Below are 12411 nucleotides of genomic sequence, written 5' to 3' on the forward strand. Positions count from 1 at the left end.
TAGAGTGGGGTGATTGCGCACCACGTGTCGAGCTACCTGGAATGTACATACTTAATGTGATCGCAAAGTCCTACATCAATCAAGACGCTGTGGTGGTTTTCAACACTAGGCGCATTGTATATGGTATCTGGTAGCGTGGGGTTCAAACCCAGTTGATTATTTTTCATTTTGGTCATGCTTTGTCTCCATGTTGCTTGTTCTTGTTCTTGTAATTACTGTTACAATTTGTACATGCAGGTTAAATGTGTTGAATTTCCCATTGTCTATGTACTTCGCCAGTTGAATTAAGCTATTCGTAAAAAGGTGTGTTAGCCTCTGTTGGTAAACAGATGCTTTCCGAAGCTTCATTTTTCCGATCATGGCAAGTTAGTTCAGTGCATTACTTTCACAGTGTTTTCTCATTTGACATTCAGTTGAGCCTTGATGCCTAGCCACCGGTATCGCTGTAATTAAGGAACGTAAGCTTTAATTTGATTGATACGACGGCAGCTAACATTATGGTGGGAAGAATGAATGAATGCTTGGGGTTTTACGTCGTACTTATAACTTGACAATGTTTCATCCATATGACGACGTGGGGTCGTTAAGTGTGTGTACATATGCTGTGTCTTCTTGTAGCAGGGCGAGTCCATGCCATTAAAGCGCTGCCGCCATTGAAGTATGATGCTGACTTTATACTGACACAGGCTCAATCTATCTTCCTGTCATACTTTGCATAGGCTTCGTAATCACATAGGCCGATGATGTCGGACATCGCTAGCTTGATTAAATGAATATGGGTCAGTCAGATCTGTTTCCTTGCTCCAACCCTTGAGTGCTGAGCGCCAAGCGTGGCAGTAAAAAGTAGCCAGCCACTTGTCAAGTTTTGGTGTGACCCGACCCGGGTTTGATCTCGCATCTCCAGAGTTATGGTGTGCGACATCGGTTCGTACACCATAACTTTACCCCATAACTGTGGTGCAAGGAAACTGTAGGCCTATATGTGACGGCACATTTAAGATACCGGTACATGTACTTGTAACATTTATAAATGTTACGTACATCCACGATTTCGCCTATATGCTAGAGATTAACACTTTTAATCAAAATAAACCAAACAGTTATCATGTTCAGTGACGTTATAATCGTTTAGTCATCTTTTAAAGTCACAATTATTTACTTCTTAGTTTCTAATAATTATTTATATATAAGTTATACATATGTATAACCGGATGTTTAATTTCTAATGCTCCATAGGTCTAGGCGTATATGTAGTCCTGTACAGCCTACATCTGAATAATTTGAGGTGGAGGGAAACAGTAAACTTGAATGTTTTGGAGTACCTTGTTAAAAACCTGATGGGCCTCTTTCCATAAAGACCGTAGGCGAACCAGTGACATGTGGATTTGAAAACACAACCTCATCACTGAAATAGCTTTTGATCTGAACGATCCATGAACATTAGAAAACATGTGTACGGATGTCTGGTTTACGAGACTACTAAGTTCCGGTCACGTGATATTCAAAATGGCGTGCTGAGGAAAGAAGAGACGAGATTACTTACGTTTTCAAACTCGTTTTCGACCGAAATACAATTCGCTAAGCGTTGTCTGATGTGTTGATGTTTGGAAGCTTCACAGTGGACAGGTTTGTGGATTTGACATTGTGTATAGCTATTTGTCCAATAAACCCTAGGCTCTGTCGGGTGTAGGCCTACGTTCTTTATCTCTTTACAGTTTAGTGTTTATTACATTTTTTTTTTTTTTTTTTTATTCATAGTCTAAGAATGCGTGGGCCAAAAAGCTGAAGATAGTGTCTGTTATGGCTTTAACATAGATTAGCAGTAACATATTTCAATGTATGGGCTATTTTAAAATTCTGACATTCATCCTAACACTGAGTCCATCCCGATCTCTCAAATTTCCGAATGCTAACTTGATAGACCAAAATCAATGAGGTCTGCGCTTATGGCACCCAAACTTAACTGCACTAAAAATGCAAGTTCACTGCACTAAAAATGCAAGTTCTTTTTATATCCCTCTGGGTTGAAGTTTTGCTTCAGTGTTACGATAAATGTCAGAATTTTGGAACAGCAATCTATCTAGATGGACTACATCATAATTATGACACTTGTATGATACTAAATCCATCTAGATGAATTCTGTGTACTGAGGCAGATTCATGGCATTTATGTTTACTAACCAACAGTGAAACAAGGGAAAGCATATTACTGTGATGTCATCAGAAATATTTAAATTAAACTTAACCCTAAGTATAAATACTGGTATACACATTTGTTTACATTTAGGGCTTGAGTGACTTTTTACTGAATAGTAAAGAAGTTGTGGTAAAGTGTTGTATAGATGATAAAGAACTAAAAGATATCAGAGTAAATAAAACAGTATTTAATTTTTCGCCAGTATACATTCAGTGTATTAAACAGACTTTGTAAGGCTCTCCAAATAGAAAATGAGGTAAAAAAACTTTTCTGACCTGACAGTCAGTCAGTAAAATTGCTCCTGGTAGCTGACAAAACCCCTGACTGGAAGTCACAATCAGTCCACTGACAGCTGTAAAGCTAAGGATGCATAGTGATATACAGCATGGTGGAATGGAGTGTACACAATAAAAAAGGCAGTATGTGGATTGTGACATGATACATGTATTATTCATGAGCCCTGGTCCTATGATGACACATGTATTTATCTCTTCATTTTCCTCACTGCTGTGAAAACTGTTCTATTTGGCCATATGATTGGGATATTAAACATGATCCAAACCAGTCATACTTTGAATGGTTTAATCATGTAAGTTTACTTAATGACTGTGCCAGGTGTGGAATGCACTTGTTGTGGTTTAAATGTTGGAGAATGTCAGGACAGATATTGTTGCTAAAGAACTAATGATAATTTCCAAAGAAGAGTAAAGGCTACTTATGCTTAAACTTATGAAGTGCTGATGAAGACTACTATCTACTGGGGTTTGTCTTTGCAATGCAGTAAGTAAAAATGTGCACATGTATGCAGGATTATTCTGTTTCTCTATATTTTCATCTTTTATTAAAACCCCTTGTTTTTCTTTATCAGTTGTGTAATTAAGCAACCGGAGTCATCAACAGAAAAACATCAAGACAAAGACAAACATGGATAAAGCTGCCAGAGCAGTCAGAAGGTAAATTAAGTTTTATTTTGTCTGTTTGGGTTTTTATATGTATATCTTTTTTTTTTGTTATCTATCACTTTTTATAAGTAAACATTATTCATGGCCAGTGTTGCCTAATTGTACATGACATACATGTACTTCATGTGTTTTCTTCTTAAATAACCAGTCTATTGTTTGTTCATGTTTTCCAGGAGTAGTGTGAGATTGATGACTCTAGGGGGAGGTCACTCTGACCTGAGTGTTCTAATATCTGAGGTCAGGGACATGAGGAACACGGCCAAGGCATTCATGACAGCACAGAACTCAGGTGCTTTAAGTGAGCTAGGCACACACTAGTGTTCATAAGTAAACATAACATAAGTATGTATATAAAAGTCATAAATTACGTTTGAAAGTTGAAAGGTCTTTGTACAAATACAGCTTAAATAAGTGGCGGTGTAAATTACCTGTGGACATAAGTCAGTGTGTAGGTTACTGCACTAATGTCGAAACTAACTGACATAGAATATGTGCATGATATATCTGGAAAACTGAACCTGTTAAAGATGTTGACATTTTAGTTTCCATATCTGGTGTACCTGTACCTGTAATATAATAAGTGGAGTTTCGTTTATAATGTTGGATGTCAGTTAGCGTTTGTGCTCACATTTTATTTTCTCTTTCAGCTGCCCAGTACATGTTAAAGTGGGCTGAAAATGAGGAAAATCGAGCAGTACAGGTAAATGCATGTACAAACCATTTGCTTGGATCTTATCTGCTTGAATCTTATCTTAGCTTGAATCTTATCTCAGCTTGAACTTTATCATGCGAAAGCATCATCTAATAATTCACTTTTTGTGTGCAAAGAAATACCCAGACATTCTGCTGTCAAAGTTGGGATTCTTATTTCAAGTTGTCATTTGTTTTCTAGCAAAAGATATTCACCAAAGTCCTACTTGCGGTAAGAGAATTGCTTTACATGATTTTAAATTCATTTGCACGCAATTGTAATAACCATACTTATCTTTATACCACAGGATGTGGTGGCTCAATTGGCAGAGCTAAATTTGGTGTGGACAGAGGTACAGAAGGACCTGTGTGGTATGTGCTCATTTAAATAACATCATGCACATGTGTACATGCGGGTATTGACAATCCTCAGGTGTGTAATGGATGCACATTGGTGTCATATCAGGCACTGTTGTTTATATACATCTATTGTATTTTACCTGCATTGACTTTGTGTAGGAGTTTGTGAACATTTGTAAACAAAGTCAAAAGCAAAAATCATCAGTACTTATAAGTATGACTTTGTGTATGAAAACTGCACTGTGAGGAGTAGGGAAAACGTGTCCAGAGTTTGCAGTTATTGAAAGGTGGGCATGAAAAAGAAAAAACAACATACCCAAAATATTGATAAAAATAGTGGACGACTAAAATTACAAACAATTAACTTAAAACTGGAACAGTAAACTGTATCTAAGCATAGGTACATGTGTTCATGCATGTTCTGTTTTTATTGAGACTATTGTATATATTATACATTTTTCATAGTGATATTTAATAACAGTTGTATCAAAAAGTTTATTGCAGTGTTTTGATTCCTAGTGGTATATGTTTATGTTTAGAACACTTAAAGGAATTTCGTCAGATGTTTGAGATGATATTAGATGGAGATAAACATGTGTCACAGGCCAAACATAACCTGGTGAGCTTTTTTCATTGCTTCATACCTTGTTTAACATTTGATTTATTCAATAAATGTAATTAACATAATCGCCAGAGTTGCAATATTCCATAGATTTCAGTCTCTGCATGTAGTAAAAGTTATTGAAACCATAGCATACAGGTGCTTTAGGAATTTCGTCATGCAGCAAGATTGTAAGATTGCTTGTAATTAGTACAAATGTTTTCACAATTTATAGGTTAATATTTCCAGAGCAGATATAAAAGCGTGATGAGAAGTAGCTCTAGATAATACTGAGTGTGGTAAATGACATAAACATTTCTCCCAAAAGTGCATTTTTAGAAGCAAGTAAAGGTGTTAAAATATGAGTTTTTGTTCTGAAAATATCAAACCCTGCCTTCCAAACAGAAGACCTTTCTAATATCAGAATTAAACAAAATGAGCAAATCAGTCAAGGGCAGTATTTAATGTGGTCTATCGTAATTGAAGCATGAAGTTATTGCTCTTATGCAGAGACAGAGTGTAGAAGCCAAGTGATTAACTCATAATGAAACATTTCAGACTACTTGTGACATGAAAGAAACAAAGATAAGAAAAGAATTGAAGAAAGCAGCCAAGGTAAGTTCTGCTTGTGTGTCTCAAATATAAACATATTTAGAAGGCGCCTAATTGTAGACAGAAGGAACTCCTTAGTTGACAATTTAGTTAACTTATGTGGATATCTATGTGCTTTTATTTATGACAAAGTAGTTATGGTTATGTATTGTTTTTTCATTATGTAAATATACAAGGTAGACCATGCATAGACTTATTCTCTGTGATACTAATACTGTGGGTATTGGCAGTTGTTAGAATGATCTTATGGCTTAACTGTGCTCATTTCGACACAGGATGTTCCACATAAAGGATGGCTGCAGTGTAAATTATGATTAGCTTTTTTAACATTGGCACTATCATTTGTTGTTTTTTTTCCATCCGTGTGCAGAGGGCAACTCCCCAAGAGATTCAGATATTAGAACATCGGCTGTCACAGGCAGAGAGAGCCAAGGACATAGCCCAGTTGGAAGGTATGCACAAAAAAACATTGCCTGAATGGGTGACAACTTCCCTTCGTGCATCCAGTGATGAGTTTTTATTGGTGGGGTTAAAAATTGGTGTGTAAATGATCATAGAGGTTGAAATAGTTCTGGCAGCCCTTATTATGGACTTCATGCCTAGTTATGTTTTCTGTTCCTTTTGCATGACTAACCATTTTTATTAGGTAATGTATACGAGAATGGAGAACATAAGAGATCCTCACTGAATGAGCCTGATGGAATAGTCACATTTTCAGATGATTAGCTCAGTCATGATATGAGGAAGAAGAGGAGATAACTCATGCAGACATTTTGACAGACGGGTACAGTGGTCTCCACCTGTGAGGTTTTCTCATCATAGTCCTGAGCATGGTGTAAATGTCCATGAAATAAATAGGTTCAAAATTACATGTAGTACGCATGTAAGTGTATCTTAGTATTTGTGTATTTCAGTGGCTGATAGAGTTAGGAACAATGAAGCTATCAAACTGGTGCGACTGAAGGAAGGGATGTTACAGTTTTCTGAGGCCTACATTGATTATGGAAGGAAATGTTCAATGTTGTTTGAGGCACAAAGGGTGAGTGATCAAGGACGATACTGATAGACTGTCACAGGGGAATGCACATGTATGCACTCACTTTTACCTTCAGTTATATGTAAACACTGTTCCTTAGGATGCAAACACACTACTGTAGAGCAAGGATGTAGAATTTGGCAAACTATTATTGCAGAGGCAACAAAATATTACATCTTCCCAAATTTCTTCAAACAGAATTAAAACGGGTCATTTCATTCTTGGAACAAGCAGCTTTATTTAGTTAACAATGAATTGGATCATATATTAGACATTTTGAAACACATATCAATGCATATTACTGCTGAGATTTGAGAGTATGTGATTCTCTGCTGTTTCTGAAAGATCAGGGCTAAATGGATTCTGTAGTAGTGTTAAATTAGTCTTTAAAGATGTAAGGTGTTTGTTTTCAGTCAGTAAAGTCATTGACAGACTGGCAAAACAGATTAACCTTTGAATTTACTTGTTTGAATCTGTTTCTCACTGGCTTGAAATCTGGCTTTGAAGTCGGGAGCAAAGGATTGCCAAGTACTTGACAAAGAGGCAGTGGTTATCTCTGAGCAAAGATTTTTTTTATTTTCAAATCCAACTGCCTCTGTAAAAATCAAATATTATTAAGTGTGTTAAGTTAAACAACAGTCAAATAAATGAATCAGATTTACTGAGAAATGCTTAATTTTATTTCACATTTTGTGTTTCAGGATATAGCTTACCAAATTCCTGACGTTCATGGCCGAGATTATGAAGATATTAAATACACAGGTTTGTGATGGCATTATTAAATACCGGTATGATGTGTTTTTATTTTTTGTGTTATCGTACTGATATATGTAGCATAAATGCATAAGTTATTACTCGGCTTTCCTGTTAATCTGAGGAAAATAGAATCAGTAGTGTTTATATTCTCAAGATTTCAAACCATTTCTGTTTTTGAAGGCCCAAATACAGATTCTGTGTTGTAAATATTGTTTACAAAACTATTTTGTTCTATTTGGTCAATTTTTAGGTTCAGGTGCTACAAAATTTTACGTTCAAAAAGCCAAAGAAAATATGAGGCAGTACAGACGGCAATCTCAACCTACAAACTCCACGCAGACATCTCAACAGCCTGATCCACGTGAGTTTACTAGCCATTCATAAGTCATTCTGGTTACAGTCACATCTGGTTACAGCTTATCATCAGTCTGACTCTCAACTGTTCTGGTTGGCTACACATCACTTGACTGTGCTCACTGCACGAGTGTAGAAGTCACTAGAGGGATTTGAACACGCACAAATCTGTGTTTGAGTCTCCTAGCCTACAGAGAAGGGTTGAATCAGGAGATAATGTATAACTGTATCATGTAATGCTGGGCCTGAGGTTATAATTTAGCCCTATGTTGATGATTTTAAACTGTTTACTAGGTCAAAAAGTGTAAAGGATGTTTTCTATAGTTTTAATCCTTGATGCAAATAGTCACATCCCTAAGAATATGATCTCCAACCAGCATGTTATACAAATATTCAAGAAGATTTTTGCAATGTCTGCTTTACCATGTGTATTTATGTTGTGATGAATTATCTGCAGTCAGAGGGTATAAATGTAAAAAGTTATGACCACAGTGAAAAATGTATTTATTGTTATCATTCTAGATAATTTTGTAAAATTTACATTTCTTGTGCATTAATAACCTTACCTCCTATGAAAAATACATGCTGTACGAAGGGCATATGTCAGTGAATGGGGAATTATTAGCTTTGAATTATATAAATATAACTTTCCAAGTTTATGTAATTATTTCATTGGAGTTTTATGCCATACTTAAGAATGTTTCAGTATTGTGGTGGGAAAGAAGCTGGGAAAACCCTCGACCATCTGCAGGTTGCTGACAGATCTTCCCATGTTTTCAGTTTTAAAATGACTCCTAGTAACACCTTACAAAAAGGGTGTGTACTGTACGTTGAGTGGATTATACGGTGGTACAAATCATACAAAAAATGTTTCTTAAGTATGTTTCTATTTGAGCTTTGTTTGTTTTAGATGATGACCCTCCCCCACCTTACACACCTGCTGACTACCTGCGACATCCCGATTCAAACCCCATCTCGACCCCAGCTTTGCATTATCCCCACGACAACAGCATGGCCTTCCAAACACATGATACCCAGGGACTGGCGCACCAGGGTGCACTGCAGGACGAGCAAGAGGATTGTGATGATCTGTCAGGGGCCATGGGAGCAGCAAAGTTATGATGAAGGGCTTTGAAATCTTTTTGTTTGAGATGATTTCAAATTTTTGCAGTGGTTTGCATGTGTTTTAACATGTTTAAGGAGTGATTAAGATAGTGACCTTTTCAGATAAGCACGGCATTTCACTTTATGTGATAACCAAAGCTAAATTTGGTCAAGACAGGCAGAAAATCAAATCCATCAGTTCAGTGCTGACGTGAGCCATTGTTTTATTTTTGCTGATCTAGATCTAATTCAGTGTTGTAAATCATATGATATGTTTCCTGATGACAACTGTAAGTAAATATTGCAGTTCATTCCTCGTATTTATGAATGTTACCAGAGCTGCATTTTTGTGGAATTCCTTACGAGTGTACATATATCAGGTGTTTTGTGCTACTCTCATGGAGTTTGAATGATTCTCACAGAAATGGAAGGAATCTTATAATTATATTAATTATTAAAAGGAAGAATTGCAAAATTTCTGGTTTTGACTTAAGGTCTAAGAGTTATTAACAAGAATAAGAATACCAGTTGTGCATTGTTGGAAGATTGGAATGTTCGTATCAAGATTACCATGGGCATCACCCGTGGGAAATATGGGTTTCTCCAGAGCCAGAACCAAATTATATGTACACTCCAGGCCCTGAAAATTGTTCACTTAGCAGCTCTCTGTTTCAGTTTGTCAGTGACAAGATCTTATATGAACAAACGGTATCTAAATAAGCAGTATGCTGAGCAATGTTTTTGATTGTATGTAGAATATGTAAAGTATGTGTGAATGTATGCACTTGAATGCAGTGAGTATATCGCCGTGTTGTTCTAAATTCATATACTGTTGATCTTTCCCAGGGAATGAAACTTTTTGTATCATTATCATGTGGTAAAAACTGTTTATAAAGGACAACTCAGTTGTTGCCTGTACATGTGGTAGCGACATTTCTGCCAAGATGACTAAATATAAAGGCATTTTTTTGTTTCTACATTGGTTAAAAAGTGTACGTCGTGTTATGTATCTGAGCAGTGGATATCAAATATCTTAACGTGGGTGTGCTTTAACTCTGTAACTTCAATCCTCACAGGGGCCTCCGTGGCTCAGTCGGTTAGCGCGCTAGCCCAGAAGCCTCTCACCAATGCGATCGCTGTGAGTTGAAGACCAGCTTATGCTGGCTTCCTCTCCAGCCATATGTGGGAAGGTCTGCCAGCAACCTGCGGATGGTCGTGGGTTTCCCCCGGGCTCTGCCCGGTTTCCACCCACCATAATGCTGGTCGCCGTTGTATAAGTGAAATATTCTTGAGTACGGCATAAAACACCAATCAAAAAAAAAAAAAAAATCAATCCTCACATCATTACAGTGATGTCATTACCAGGCCTGAGATGGTAAAGGGGATTCTTGTAACAGGGAATACAATAATAATACATGCTTCATAATTTATTGTCATAATGCATTTTTTCAGAATTGTGTCAGTTCCCTCTTAGGTTAGACGTTACAACTACAGACTGTAGACTTTCTTTGCTCTTCCTAAGGTGTTCTTTCTAGTCATTTTGTATTGATTTTTTGATTCATGTAACGTAGTTTTCTTCATAGTACAGCGGGACAGCTTTAAATGTGATACATGTATACATAAACATGACTTTTTCTTTTTTTGTCATTTTTTTAGTACAAAAGTCAGCACTATTCAGATATTAATATTGGATTTCTTTATTATTCAGGTATTTTCTCCAATTATCCATATTTATCTCTTTCACAGCATTGTACAATGTGTCTATTTATGAAAGTTATTTGATGTGATAAATAGCAGTCACAATCATTGCAGCATGACAATTATAGTTCATTGTATACATACTAAAGAATGTAAAAAGAAGAAAAATTTTATACTTTTTCAGAACTTTTTTGTGTATTTTTGTTTGAATTCCATTTCTGTCTTTGTCAATATTACACTCATATCATCTACCTTTGACCTCTGTGGTTGAAGGGGTTAGCACGCCAGCACAGCGCAATGACCCTGGAGCCTCCCACCAATGCGGCCGCTTTGAGTTCAAAGACAGCTCATTCTGGATTCCTCTCCAGCTGTACTTGGGAAGGTCTTCCAGCAACCTGCAGATCGCTGTGCGTTGCCCTCGGGCTGTTCCCGGTTTAATCCCACCATAATCCTGGCCGCTATCATATAAGTGAAATATTCTTGAGTACAGAATAAAACACCAGTCAAATAAATATCATCTACCATGTATTACATGCTGTACAGTGGGTTTGTGGTACATAATATTGTCCTTTATCATATTAAAAGAAAAATATATATACACTGAAAAAAGAATAAATATTGTTGCTAAACAAAAATAGTGATTTATGATTTAAATTTGATGCAAATGTATGTGTACACTGATATACTCCACTGAATTTGCATATTAATATCTGTAAGATCTGACTTTAATACATACCATTGTCGTCTAAATTATTTACTCACCATGGTTACTTATCTATTTGTTCAGCACCTTTGACAGTAATAAAAATATTTTATACAGCGTTTTATTAATTCAACTGGTAAATCTAATATTTCTTCTGTTTTATGATTTTGTCGATATTTAAGATATTCGATTGGTGGTTGAAGTTCTGTGATATTTCACTCCAAATTCATCCACCATTTTCTGGAAGCTATTTTTTTCTTAGGAACAGGAGAGTGGACTGCCTTTATAGGGATTTGTTAGAGAAAATATCTTGCAACCTCAGATAACCCTAATTAGTAATACTGTTGTGTTGAATTTATTCAGTCTGTTACAAATATGGAATATCCATAAGAAATGTTTTTCATCATTTCATATCTCTCCACAACCCCTTTGATTTATGCATGTTTTCTGTCAATTGTCGTTAATTTTTGGAAATAACATCATCGATTAACATACTGGGAATACGAGACCAGTTTAGCACACCCAATTCAAGGTTTCCTCACACAAATTTGCTTGACAGCTATGATTGTTAACTTCACCTCAGCAGGCTACATAATTTCCAAACTGTCTGCTGGGGCCCTAGGAAAACTGGAGATTAAAGCCATTTTTATTCTCCAAGAAGAAGACAAGAAGCTTTTTTGTTGTTTTACATGTTAGACTACACCCTAATCTCCAAATTGAGAATTAAAAACCACAAGTAACATATAGCCTTACAATCTTGTTACTTGCCAACAGCATTCTGTCAGTCAGGTGTCCTGCTTGGTGTTTTAACCTTGACACTGAAAGGATCAGACCAATAAATGTGCCTAAGGCTGAAACATTCATGGTGACAATGACTAACCAATACAACCAAAGCCTGTAAACCTGGTTATTTTCTTTAACAAATTCGGAACTTAAATCCATAAAACGTGCTAACTGCAGACAGTCAAAACAAACCACAGGGTGCTAATATACAAAACTACCAGCACAGCATTTGCTTGTAACTCGCGCACTGTGTGTCACATCAAGCTCATGAGACTTTAGTTATATTGTTGCCTGAAAACCACATATCAAGTCTATCATTTCCTCCAGCCATCACCAATACTGTTGCCTGTATACCACGTATTGAGTCTATCGTTTCCTCCACCCATCGCCAACACTGTTTGCCTGCATACCACGTATCGAGTCTGTCGTTTCCTCCAGCCTTCGTCAACACCGTTGCCTGTATACCACATATAGAGTCCATCTTTTCCTCCAGCTTTCGCCAACACCGTTGCCTGCATACCACGTATCGAGTCTGTCGTTTCCTCCAGCCTTCGC

At 36.7% G+C, this 12411-nt stretch overlaps 1 protein-coding gene across 1 annotated transcript; it reads left to right on the forward strand.

Moving 5' to 3' along the window:
• Positions 1–1500: 1500 nt before the first annotated feature.
• Positions 1501–10219, forward strand: LOC135467871 (uncharacterized). The gene is made up of 12 exons (XM_064745773.1): positions 1501–1626; positions 3066–3150; positions 3333–3448; positions 3807–3859; positions 4158–4221; positions 4749–4828; positions 5369–5425; positions 5793–5874; positions 6337–6461; positions 7160–7220; positions 7465–7575; positions 8479–10219. Exons 2-12 carry the CDS (start codon positions 3122–3124, stop codon positions 8688–8690), a joined length of 990 nt encoding a protein of 329 aa, XP_064601843.1. The 5' UTR covers positions 1501–1626; positions 3066–3121; the 3' UTR covers positions 8691–10219.
• The last annotated feature ends 2192 nt before the right edge of the window (positions 10220–12411 follow it).

Source organism: Liolophura sinensis, chromosome 6 (assembly GCF_032854445.1).
Source record: "Liolophura sinensis isolate JHLJ2023 chromosome 6, CUHK_Ljap_v2, whole genome shotgun sequence".
Classification (NCBI taxonomy): domain Eukaryota; kingdom Metazoa; phylum Mollusca; class Polyplacophora; order Chitonida; family Chitonidae; genus Liolophura; species Liolophura sinensis.

Coding starts and splice junctions, on each gene's coding strand:
- LOC135467871 (XM_064745773.1), top strand. CDS start 3,122: ATGGATAAAGCTGCCAGAGCAGTCAGAAG. Junction 3,151..3,332: donor GCTGCCAGAGCAGTCAGAAG/GTAAATTAAGTT, acceptor CATGTTTTCCAG/GAGTAGTGTGAGATTGATGA. Junction 3,449..3,806: donor CATGACAGCACAGAACTCAG/GTGCTTTAAGTG, acceptor TTTCTCTTTCAG/CTGCCCAGTACATGTTAAAG.